Genomic DNA, 13,268 nt, shown 5'->3' with positions numbered 1-13,268 from the left:
TGCCCGGTCTCCATGCTCGGCTGAAGAAGATGATTGAGAGTGCCGCCCGACCTTCCTGCTCGGCGGGCGTGTCAGGTGCGCCCGCCTGGGACGTGGCCGGCGCGACGGCAAGCAGCGCCAACGTGAGGATGCGGCGGTGGCAAGTCATGGCCGCACACGGTCAGGCTGTCGGCGGCAGCACACGCAAAGATGCGGAGGGATCTGCGGCCCAGGGAAGGGGGAGACGCGGGGGTGGCCGGGGCTGCTACGAGCGCGACAGATGCTGCGGTGGCCATCCATGGCGGCGCGTTATGAGGCTGTTGGCGGCGGCGTGCGCAAGGTTGGGGAGGGAGATGTGGCGCCGTGAAGGGAAAGAAGAGAAGACGAGCGAGTCAATCGAGCGGTTCCCTGTCGTCCGCTCGATTCGGAGGTATCACTTGGTTCCGCATAAACAAGGAATATGCCATTCTGTGAAATCGATGGGTTCTCGTTCCTTCGACAAACTAAACACTAGAATGAGCTCTGGGGACGGAACCGACCCATTACATTCCACTTGATGACACCAACCGAACACACCTTTACATCATCAAATATACATCATCTATTGGAGTTGCACTTTTACATCACCAATCTACATCATCTGTTGGAGTTACCTTTTCTTTTATAGATATAAATGCATTTTTTAGAGATGTAAATTTTCACATCTTCGAATTTGCATCATCAATTGTACCTTCACAGGTGCCTGACGACCGGGTACTGTAGGTACACACTGTAGCTTGGTACTGTTCATGGCGACCTGCCCGTTGATTCTCGATCAGACGGTCCAGGGAGGGGGGCATGTCCGGTGACAGGCCATGTTCCTGGATCTCAATCCCACAACGATCGAAGCTTTCTTCCCTCGTCTCTCGTTCTCTACCAGTCCACCCGCTCGATCCCGCGGACCGCTCGACCCCGCGGACCTAGGGTTCGCGCCGCCAGCCGGCGACCCGGCCACGTCCCGTTCCCCGGTGACCACGCCCCGTCCCGTCCGCCGCCGCCCCATCTCTTCCGCCGCCGCCTCGTCCCGTCGGCCGCCCCGCCCCGCCCCGTCCCGTCCGCCCGCAGGCTGTTTCAAAGTCCTAGATCCGCCACTGGAGCTGCCTGTCGCGCCGGCGGTTCTTCTGTAGTTTCTGTCAAGATGGGGCTGTCTTCGGCCGCGGAGATCGACGGGGCGCAGCTGTGCATCTTCGACCTGAGGAGAGGGCAGCAGGAGGGGCAGGAGCTTGACAAGATCCTCTTCTTCCACCCGGCTGACTGCCCCATCCTGCTCCAGCTCTCCGTCATTGGCCTCTGCGAAGGAATCATCACTTTCACAAGGTTTGCGTTTAATGTCGCTGCACGATTTCTCACAGTAACTGAAGATGTACATTTAGTTGTCCTTACCAGTTATCACTGCAGTTAAGTCCTGTTTTGGCAACATTGAAGATTGTTCTTGACCGTGTTGTTTGTTTACACTTCAATACTAATAGGTGCGGTCATAAGTACTACCATGCTGCTTCCAGACCATAATTGTGTGCATTTTTTCACTAAGCTTCTTGCTGTGGCAGATCGGTACCTATGAAATGAAAATTTACAGTTTGTGAATCTGTTGGCACGGCCTCCTGCTTAGATTTTTCAAGCAAGGACTTGCATATGATAGTTGCGCACCTTTCATTATGCAAGGGCCCAAGTATTGTTATAATTTAGTAACACTTCTTACTTTTTAAGCTAGTAACTTCTTTACAGTTACCCCTTTCATTGATAACATATTCATCTAGATCTCCGGAAAATCATAAACATCTATTAATAGAGACTAACATGGAGTCATAGAAGACCTGAAGATTATGGCACTTTGTAGGCAGCAATCTTTTTTGTTTGGTTGCTTTACATCCCCAAAAGTTCTGCAACCAATTATAATCCTTTATTGCTACTTCATTTCTTGCTTTGTTTTGCTATGTTCAGCCATTTCATCTTTCTGTGTTACTTCTTTGCGTTATGTGCAGAATATTTTCTCCAGAAGATGACTGTGAGGTGATAGAATCTGATAAACACTGCCATGTTTTTTACCAAGCTGAGCCAGATATTTGGATGGTTCTGGTAATAACTGTTCACTACATTATAGTTGCCATTTGGGTCCTGTAATCTTTGGTTGTGATGAAGTATGGCTTTACATTTAGTTGCTAGTTCAACGTTGTTTGAGCGAACTGCTTCCTTATCAATTATATATGCATCTCAACTAAATTGTTCCTTTTATCTACCAGTACGATGCAAAAGTTAATAATTAATTGTACAGCAATGAGGGCCTCTTTGATTCACAGGATTCCAAAAACACAGAAATATGAAAAATTCAGAATTGTACTGCCATGCCCATTTGAATCATACATGATGGTGTTTGCACAAAAGTTTGTTTGGTTGCAAGACAGGGAAAAACAAAGGATTCCTTGCCTATGAGATGTACAAAGTAATCCTTACGAAAAAATTCCTATAGGATTAAATCCCAACAATCAAACAATCCACATAGAAATATTCCTAGGGAGTATAATCCTCCAAAATTTATATAAGCCTTTAAATCAAAGGAGCCCTGCAAATGTAGACTAAACGTAGTTAAGCATTTTTGCATGTTCCAAAGTCTAATGCCAACATTTATGGTGGACAGTTGATTTTTGTTGATGAATACAGCACACACTTTTCCTTGCAAATTTGGACTTACATCCTTTGCACGTCAATAACTTGGATGATTATTTCCTTTCTTTACTGCTCAAATTGCTAACGTGCGATTTAATATTTTTAGGTGGTGCAGAAAATTAAGGACAATGAATCAACTTTGCGCTTTGGTGCATTGCAAGGAATACTAAAAGAATCTCATTCACTTTTCGCAATGTTTCATGGACCAATTCGAACTTTACTTGACAGACAACCAAGTGCTGAATTTGCCCGCGGTCACCTCCACACATTTATCACAGATTATTTGAGCGGTAGGTTTGTTTTTCCATTATGGTATGTTTAGCATAAATGCTTTGAATTTATATGTGGTATTGAATGAGCGATAGGATGAATAGAGTTGAACCCTTATCTAAAAGAAACTATGAAGGTATTTGTGAATTTATTAGCTAAACTAATTCCATCTTTATCTGCTACTGTATGTCCTGGAGCAGATTTTAGTGTTGGCAAAAAGCTACAACTGCCAACCTACCGTGATAGCCTAACGGAGCGGGGAACAGTCCAAATGCTAACAGTCTCACGAGAAGTGGCACTTGAAGTTCAGGTAGGTTGTATAGTTATGAAATCTAATGTGTTTGTCTTTTCGTTAAAGCAGTACCATCTCAACTGTATTTTTCAGTAGATCTGATTTTTGTCTCCTACTCCCTCAGTACTTTGTAAGTTGAAATCAGTTTGCACGATGCTAAGCCCCCTATTTAGCCTTTTTTTGGTATGGAAAAAAGGGGCATGCTTGTTGCATGCAATTCGGAACTGCTCCACAGACGACAAGTGCAACCGATTTTCGCACGACCATGAAATTGAGCGGCTGTTGCCCTTTAAGTCGACTGCATGTGCGGCTGGATTTACATCGTCGTGCATGAATCGTCCGTCTGTTGTCGTCCATATAGCATGATTCCATGCAATTTGCTGCCCATATTATATTGTTAGTCTGATTTGCAAACCTCAAGTCAGGGTATGAGGCCACTATTGAGGATTCTAGGATAGATTGTGCACCGTCTACTAAGCAGTAAGCACCTATATCTGACATTAATGGGTATCCAGTCCGGTGGCAAGGCACGGCTGCACGGGTTACTGGTTAGTGTTCACTAGTCACAACTTGGATTAACTCAACGGAATTAACTTTTATCTGTAGTCAGACTTGCTTTTCTTTGGTGAAATCTTATCATGTTCCATATTTCAAAAATTGTTTTACTGAAAAGCTAACCTAGTGTTCTTTCATACTTCATAGATTATTTTTTTCTCAAAAACACACCTAAGTGCGCATCTTTGTATATTAGAAGAAAGCGTCAAGAAGACGCAAAGAACAGCAGGGGCTCAAAGAGCCAAAAAATGAATGACAGAAAATGCAGAGACTGAACTGTGGCGAGAGTTCAGGAGGTCGTGCATGAAGCGGCAATTGCCCGAGTTCTTTCGCAACGGCGAACACAAAGGATGGAGCCAACCAGGTCAGTGCAGCCAGGGTTGGCAGCATTGAACAAGCAATCATTGCGGCGCTTCCATAAACGCCGAAGGTTCAGGATAATCAGAGATTTGCCCCCTTCATCATGCCAGCTCTGGCGCGTTTGGCAGTCGTGTCGAACCATGCATAGAAAATGTCATCGGGCCTGTGGATTAAGATGCTGTAGCGTACATGCGGACAGCACATCATGCTACACTTCTCTGAAGAAGGCGCAGCTGGTGAACATGTGGGAGATGGACTTGTTGGCTTGATCACAAAGCGGGTAGAGGTGTTGGTTGGGCAAGCCCTGCCGCTTGAGATGATCAGCCGTCCAGCAGTGGCCTGCCGCTGCTAGCCAGGCAAAGATCTTACACTTGTTAAGTGCCCAAGCCTCCCGGTATGCCGCCATAGTGGGTATTGACTAGATCCCTCGAACAAGAGATTGTAGGCAGATTTTGCAGAGAAAATCCAGGTGAAGGTATCATCTCCATCAACGACCATTGTTTGGGTATTCATTATTTCTGCTGATGGAGAAACTCAATGACCCCTTGCACGTTTGAAACCGCAGTAATGTCGTGAATCCACCTCTGATCCATCAAAGCTGCGCACAGAGTGCACCTTCAAAGCTCTAGGATTGACCGCCACAAGCACTGCGGGCGCAAAGATCACTGATGGATTACCATCGATCCAGTGATCCGTCCGGAATTTAGCATGCCGGGCCTCGCCAAGAATGACCTTCGTAGCTGCATGAACCATGCTCGCAATTTTGCGATTTATCTTTAGAGGAAAAATTGCCCATGGCCTGGTGGGATCGACGCGGCGCAACCAAGGCCAGCTGGCCCTCAATGCGCAACACATCTTCATGATGTCCTTGATGCGTAACCTGCCTAGTTTGATGGGCCGGCAAACATCACGCCATGCCACCAAGCAGTTGACACCATTGGAATCCCGTTGGCCACCCCAGAAAAAAGATTGTTGTTGTCCCACAATGGCCTCATGCACCCGCTTCGGCAGCTCGGTGGCCAACATCGTGTGAATGGGCGCGGCAGTGAGGACAACCTTAATAAGAATTAGGCGGCCACCCTTCGGAATCATGCTCGCGGCAATGCACGAGCTTATTGTCCAGCTTGTCTGAATGGGCTGAAAATCAGTCCAACATAGCTTCCAAATGGGCAGAGGTATGCCTAAGTAGTAGATAGCAAAATCCTTGATTGGGCTAGCTAAATTGACGGTGTTACGGCCCAGGGGTGCCTGGTTGTTGGCCCAAGTAGGCTGGCCCAAGGCCGGTTTCTGCCTGGGCCATCATGCCAACCCATCGACCCTGTAGAAGAAAGATTCGAGTGTTAAGCTTCGTGTACTAGCCAACGCAACCAAAAGTCCGGACTGTATGAGAGGGCTGGACAGTATACTCCAACATTCTCCCTCATGTCTATGCTCCTTTGGAGTTAAGACGTGGGGAGCGGAAGCGGGGCAGACCGCAACTATTTATTGCATTTACTCGGTTTTGAACCTTGAACCTCTAGGTTGCAAGTTGTATGCACCTAACCAGTTCACCTATCAGTCCGAACTTATGGAAAGGGCTAGGTAATCCACATGTACACTTCAACACCCCCTCTCATGTGTGACGTGGGAAGTCAACACGTGAATAGACTCAATGGTATGGCTCAAGAGGCCTATACGTGGGCATAGAGGGGGGCATCAACAATTTTTGGATAAATTGTAGAAGTCAGGACTTGAACTCAAGACCTTGGGCCCTGATACCATGTATACCATGTTAAGCTTCATGCACTAGCCAACGCAACCAAAGTTCCGAACTGATGGAAAGGGCTAGACAATCCACATATACACTTGAACACCCCCTCACGTGTGACGCGGGAAGTCAACACGTGAATAGACTTAGAGGTATGGCTTACGAGGCGTATACGCGAACACAGAGGGGGGCAGCAACAAATTTTGGATAAAGTGCGAAAGTCAGGACTTGAACTCAAGACCTTAGGCCCTGGTAACCATGGTAAGCTTCATGCACTGGCCAACACAACCAGAAGTCAAAACTATGAGATCGAGAAGCCATGCCGTTCAAGACAACGAAGCCAGATCTGCGGAGGACTCCCCTCCACTGACATAGCCGACTAGGATCATGTAACCCTAGGAACCCTGGTAACTTATGTAAGCCGGGACCGAGCTGGTCGATAGACAACATACAATCCCTGGATAATACCTTGTACTTTGTACACCCCAATCGCAATATACAACATGAGCAGGAGTAGGGTTGTACCTCATAAGGAGGGCCTGAACTTGGGTAAATCTATCTCCTGTTTCTCCTCCGATATACTCACCTTGCCGGGATACCCTAATGGAGGGCTCTACTACTCAGCCTCTCCGCAACGGATGGGAGTTGTTGGACTTTTCAGATACTGGTATGCAGGTCAGGCGTCTCGCGAAACACCTAAGTAAGTTGCCATATGATTGTGTAGTCGTCTTGACGTGCCCGGAGGAAAATCACGGCATCATCAGCATATAGCGATGCTCGTCTGGCACCTTAGCGGCCATGGAGCTCCGCAAGCAAACCATTGTTGGTAGCGGCGTCGACCAAACGATGGAGAACCCCCATGGCTATGACGCATACCATCAGCGACAAATGGTCGCCTTGGTGAATGCCTCGGTGATGTTGGACTTCCTCTCCTGCCACGTCGTTGACAAGAACACAGGAGTTCGAAGTAGACCAAAGAAGGCAGAGCAAGTCACCCGAGGCCAATATGCATGAGAAGGTTGAGCAGAAACAACCAAGAGATTGTGTTGAAGGCACACAGTGTTCAGCTTCACCAAAACAGAGGGAATATTTCATAGATTATGTTCTACGCAATTAGCTAAAATATCTCATATAGTATTATTTTTGGATCTGTGAAAAATGGTTTGTTTCATTTTAGGCTGGTAGGACAGGGGAAGTCGTTCTTGATAAGTATGCTGCAACCTTCCTTTGTTTTTATTTTTCTTTGGAACCAATCCAAATACCACATTACACTTTTAGATTAATCTGCAGAAGTAATGTATACATGTTTTGTGTTGCTGTATTATCTAGAATCATTTTGATTGTAATAGTTCCATCCATCTGTTTCAACCATTGATGTTTTAGTATTTCAGTCACTCACCACAGTTCTTGGGTCATGTCTTCGAAACGTAATCTGCCAATCAGTTGTATTATTTGAGGACCTCTTGGTGTCTACCACACTTCCCATGGTATGATCCCCTGCAATCATTACTTCTGTTGGATTTTCCTTTTCCTTTTCTGATTCATGGCATGTGGTTTGCCTGTTGTTAAAGATTCTAAGTTCTTTGTTACTGTTTCAGGATGATACATTGAACCTATACACTTACGCAATCCTGCGGTTGACTCCTAGTGCTTTATCTTCCAACGGGAATTCATGGTCCTATTTGCGGAAAGGGGGTTATGTTAATGCTGACACCACTTTAAGTTCGGCAAATGGAGCAGCTTCAGCAGAAAGGTACAATAGTCGATCTCGCGACACTTCTCCTGGTGGACAAAATCAGATGCACCATAATTTCAGGCCTCTTCAGCGTGAGAAATTATCCAAGGGAAAAGATGGTTTTGTTGCTGCTGACTTTGTAACTACAGAAATTCGTGGTGCTGTACCATTGAATCCAATACTGTGGTTCCATCAGGCAGAGGAGCGCATGTATTTATGTGTTTATCAGCATAAGAACCTTACTATCTTGCTAGTGATTCCAGCTTCCTCACTGATAAATGGAGAAGAGGGTATTGCTCATGTGAAGAGGCATCTTCTTGAAAATGTGTGTGCTCTTTGCATAATTTTCTTCCTTTTTTTAGTTTCCTGATTCAGGATTGACCTAAATACTTGCTTGTGTACAAAATATTGGCATGCCCTTCTTGGTACTGTTTATGATGAATATTTGCACATCATGAAAGCATGTTCAATAATTTTAATTTGATAAAATTGCAGGCCTCACAGAACATTGTCACTGTTGAACAAAAATTATCACGAGGATGGGGAGGAGAAAATGCCTATCATGTCGGTGGATACCGTTATATACTCTCTGATCCAAACAGAAAAGTATCAAGAGCCTCCCCACCTGGGAAAGTCATCACCCTGTCAAAGGTTTGTTCATTGGCATTGAGTAAATAGCTGAATACTAGTTCATTATTTTGTTGATCATTCATTTGTTGGGGAAAACATGTTAATTTCTCTACACTGATAAGCAACAAGCTGTGGAGATTGGGACCACATATGGTCAGAGGGCCCCAGCCCTGGCCACACCACCCTTGGTCCAGCCCAAAGTGGCTAGGATTCCTCTACTGTCCTTTACTGCAATTAGGGGCGGAGTCCAGATTAGAATCCGTTTCAGAGTCCAAATTGTATTTCCTTTGAGTCGGCTTGACAGCCAAGCTATTCCGCCTATATAGTGGGCTTCTCCCATGATCAGTGAAAGCATCAGAATTCAGAGTATTACTATCTATTAGGCCTAGAGTAAGTAGAGTTTGTTCCATCTGGTATCTGTGTCATCTATGATGGTGGACGATGACAAAGTTGATGGCGGCAGAATCAACCTTGTGCTCAAGGAGCTAGCGACCTAGCTGAAGGAGGTGGTGGCGCAACGGACCACCGATCATGCCTTCATGGTGGACCTCGTCCAGCGTGTCGATGCCGTGGAGCAGCGCCCCAGCGTTCCACCACCTTACGCCCTGGCCGACCCTGGAGCATGGGCGCTTAACTTCACTGAGTCGCGTGTGGTTTTTCAGCCGACAGCCAGCGGCGTCTCCTCCACGCCAGCCCATGCCTCCACTGCCCTCGCCACCACCACCCCACTCTCTTGAGTGTCTGCACATTCCCCCACCGTCGTCACTATCCTACTTTCCGGCCTCCCCAGCTCTTCAGTTCTTCCCACAGCAAATTGGCGCTCCACTACCCCATCAACCATCATCACCAACCCCTTGTTTACCCTCTGTTCAGCTCAGCTTTCCACCATGCATCTCCGCCATCACCGCCCTACCAACAGCCACCCGCCAACCCTTGTCAGCCACATCCTCAACCACTACAGACCTACCCCACATATGGTGCCTCACAATACCTCACGTCAGTCCCCCCCCCCCCCCCCCCCCCCCCTCCCTCTCTCTCATACCAACACCTTGGTTCCGGCTCAGGTGTCCCATGCATCCACAAGCTTGACTTTCCAACTTAAGATGGTTGCATCGATCCTCTGGGTTGGCTTCATTGGTGTGAGCAATTCTTTCGGGGTTAATGCACGGAGGATAACAAGGTGTGGACAGCGGCATACCACTTAGTCGACAATGGTCAGTTCTGGTACCTCTAGTTTGAGTGCGATCTTGGCATTCCCTCATGGCAGCAGTTCAAGGAGGTGTGTCACCTTCAATTTGGGCCGTCTGCATGTGTCACTCCCCTGGGCGAGTTTGCTTGGCTTCCGTCTCACCTCCACCGTTGCAGACTACACCAGCAGATTTATGGTGATGCTGTGCAGGACCAGCGAGCCATTAAGCTCAGGCTGTTCAGCCAATAGCGTTTCCTGTACACAGCCGTGCTCCTGGAGGTCCTCAACGTTGTTGTCGAGCTTCAGCAACTGGTGGTCCTCCACACGGCAGTCTCCCTCGCTAAGGCATATGAACAACACTATTTGTCCCAACACCGATGCCCTCGACACATCTCGTTTGATGGCTTGGGCGTGTGGGCTGACCTCGCTGCCTGCTGCACGGCGCGCCACAAGGCATACCTGCGGCAGCTGCTGCCCTTACATCGGCTCCTTGTGCTACACGCCGCCTCACGCCCACCGAGATGGTAGAACACCGCCCGTCAGGGCCTCTGCTACAACTGCGACGAATAGTACGTCCCAGGTCATTGGTGCACATGCTTGTTCTTCATCGAGCTTGAGGACTTTGCGCCCCAAGATGCACCTCTGGAGGATGAACCAGAGACACCACACATCTTGCTTCACGCTATCACTGGGCTCTGGAATATCCGCGTGACTGACACCATACAACTGCGCGTCACCATCGACACTCGTACCTTCATTGCCTTACTGGACACAGATCCGGCACACAGTTTCATCGACTCAACCGCGCTTGATGCCCTCGTCCTAACTCCAGAGTCTCGTAACAGGGACAAACTCGCTAGCGTCGGCCTATATCGTGGATTGACTGCTTCTGGATCCACGATCGACTGCTTCGTGCTTCCACTTGGCGACTTTGACTGGCTTTATTCCCTCAGATTAATTTGTGGGATTTCAATTGCCACAACGTAACTGTTGTCATTGCCGGCTCCCAAGTCACATGGACCGAACTGGCGCCGCCAGCCTTGCTTGTTGTCTGCACGATCATGAGCGAAGTCTCTGGCCTCACGGGTGACATGCTCGACGAGTTTGCTGACCTCTTCACCACTCTGACCATGCTGCCTCCAGTGCGCTCTCGTGACCACTGCATCTGGCTTCTACCCGACACCATGCCCGGTGCCGTACGGCCATGCCCCTACGTGCAACATCCTTGTGCAGTTGGTTGGGGCTTCTGAAGATGATGCAACACGGGAGCTGTCGGATGAGTTCATTTGCTCGTTTCAGCTCGAGGACGAGCTGTTTGTGGAGGCAGGGAGAGATGTTATGTGGGGAACCACATATGGTTGGAGGGCCCTAGTACTGGCTGCACCACCCTCTGGTCCAGCCCAAAGTTGTTAGGATTCGTTTACTGCTACAGTTTATTTATTAGGTTCAGATTCGTATTAGGTGCACAGTCCAGATTAGAATCCGTTTCAGAGTCCAGATTGTATTTCTTTGAGTTGGCTTGTCAGCCAAGCTATTCGTCCTATATATTGGGCTTCTCCCACGATCAATAAAGCACCAGAATTCAGAGTACTATCTATTAGGCCTAGAGTAATTAGAGTTAGCTCCAGCTACATTTCTGCATATTAGTAGGTGCGAACTTGCTTATTTTTTCAAGGTTGTCTGGTCTTTTTTATATAAACAGTAGGGTAAAAACCCCACTGCAAATTTTATAAATCAAATAACAAGATAACGGTTTCTCTTATCATATTTGTTGAATTGCCTTTATATGAATGTTTGCAGGATTCTCTACTTGCCCTCAACAGGCTAAGAGGAGAAATAGATCTAGAGAAGTCAAGAGCTAAGAGGAGTGACCCTACCCATGACAAGGATTATGAAGTATGCATCAGAGCGAAAAATAATGCATGGATTATTGCTAAAATTTCCCGAGGAAAAGAACTCTATATGGCTATAGAGAAGGGTGGCGAAACACTTCTCTATGCATCTACAGCTGTTGAGAAATTTAGCAACAGGTAACTTTTTGCTATGTGGTGCCAAATTTCAATACGTATTTACAGTGACCATGTTAAGAAATTTAGCAGCAGGTAACTTTTTGCTATGTGGTGCCAAATTTCAATACGTATTTACAGTGACCATGTTAAGAAATTTAGCAACAGGTAACTTGTTGCTATGCATCTCTGATTGGGATAAGGAATAGTGTACATGCTCTGTTGAGCAGCTATTCGAATTGAAGTTGTGACTAAGAAGTACTACCTATATTCCTAAATGTAAGACGTTTTGGCAGTTTAAAAAATATAAGATGTTTTGGCAGTTTAATTTCTTATATTTAGGAACAGAGGGTGTAGTATATTGCAAGATTTGCACTGGCAGTTAGAAAATTTGGTTGATTATTGTGCTGTCGTGCCTGATGAAATCATGAAAGAATATGCTCCTATTTTATGCCCCAAAATAGATCTGCTGTTTTCTTTCTAAATACTTTTGTTTGAGCAGACTGTCAAGCCTTAACTTCTACTAGTACCTCTGCTTCTAAATGTAAGACGTTTTGACAGTTTAAATTGAACTGCCAAAGCGTCTTATATTTAGGAGCAGAGGGTGTATTTGAATGGTACTAGTGGAATTCGTTTTGTTTTTTTATCATGACGATGATATCTTAGTTAGGGCAGAAAGCCAGAAACATATCTTACCTGACCTGGCTGATCATGCCCTCTACTGTAATTCCATGGCACTTCACCTGAGTTGGTATTTTCCTATTACCATGTGGCATATATAGCATGATAGAGCTTAAACTGCATTTAACCTTGTTGTCATTTGCTTTCCTACTGCTCCCAGGTACTGCGAGGGAGCATTCTCTACAGACTAAAACCACCAGCACCGGCACCAGCATGATTCCCACGATCCAGTCCAGCACTGCACATGGTTGTCGACTGGATCACTCCCTAATGTGTGTAATTGATGTCGATCGATCTCATGCAATAACTGGATTCATGTCGGTTGTACAGCTGCCATTTGGAATAAAATAATGCAGAGGAGGAACCAGCATGTTCTGCCTTCAGGTTCTGCGGCCTTTTGGGGTACGGTACAGTACTTGGGAACATTCTCATTTCTATCTGATGTTAAAAAAGAGAGACCATTTCGATCTGTAAATGCTGACGGAGGACTGCTAACTCGTACTATATGTATTACGGGCCAGTTCTTTTGGGGCTTGTACTAGATGGCTTAACTTGGAAATTAAGTCTCCTTCAGAAAAAGAAAAGAAAACTTGGAAATTAAGGCCAAGCTTGAAAGAACTTGTTTTTTTTTTTAAGGTTAAAAGAAAGAACTTATTTTTGGGTTTGGGCTTAACTTACGACCGCTCCCTCTTCACATTGGAAAAAAGTTAGTGGCGGTTAAAGCTGTTTTTTTCCAGCGGATGAGCCCCTTGGGTTTTTGTTAGCCTGCGGTTCTGTGCCAAATGTCCATTTCCGCGGAAATACAGGAATCAATACAAATTGAATGCATAGTACGTGGGCACATACACTATTAAAGGATATCGTCTCACCTTTTCCATTGATGGGTTTGTTGTTTTCATTGTTATTCGGTCAATCATATATAGTTTTATTCCTAATTCCTATTTCGGAAGAAGATAGATGCGTCAGCCGGCTGATCTGTTCTTTAGATCGGCTGGTGACCCGGCCGTACAATCATTGCAACAAATTCGTTGTTGCAATCCTCTGTTGCAGAAGCATCCCTGACTTGTGGCCCATTGCAAAAAAAAAAACAACCATTTTCTTCATTGCAAAAAGATTGTTGT

General features: G+C 46.3%; 1 protein-coding gene across 2 annotated transcripts; it reads left to right on the top strand.

The window, feature by feature from the left end:
* The first annotated feature begins 851 nt into the window (after positions 1-851).
* Positions 852-12,820, top strand: LOC125507776 (vacuolar fusion protein CCZ1 homolog). Of its 2 annotated transcripts, XR_007282984.1 has the most exons (10): positions 852-1,335; positions 2,001-2,094; positions 2,789-2,972; positions 3,153-3,262; positions 7,298-7,393; positions 7,505-7,966; positions 8,137-8,292; positions 11,261-11,490; positions 12,308-12,394; positions 12,478-12,820. XR_007282984.1 is itself a non-coding variant. In XM_048672275.1 (9 exons), the coding sequence occupies exons 1-9, from the start codon at positions 1,157-1,159 to the stop codon at positions 12,336-12,338; spliced, it is 1,542 nt and encodes a 513-aa protein (XP_048528232.1). In that variant the 5' UTR covers positions 853-1,156; the 3' UTR covers positions 12,339-12,820. The 2 variants fall into 2 exon arrangements, 1 of the variants encoding a protein (XP_048528232.1); XM_048672275.1 differs by having other exon boundaries at positions 853-1,335; positions 12,308-12,820.
* The last annotated feature ends 448 nt before the right edge of the window (positions 12,821-13,268 follow it).

Source organism: Triticum urartu, chromosome 5 (genome assembly GCF_003073215.2).
Source record: "Triticum urartu cultivar G1812 chromosome 5, Tu2.1, whole genome shotgun sequence".
Lineage (NCBI taxonomy): Eukaryota > Viridiplantae > Streptophyta > Magnoliopsida > Poales > Poaceae > Triticum > Triticum urartu.
Note: the sequence above shows the minus strand (reverse complement) of the source record. Positions and strands in the feature narration are given on the sequence as shown.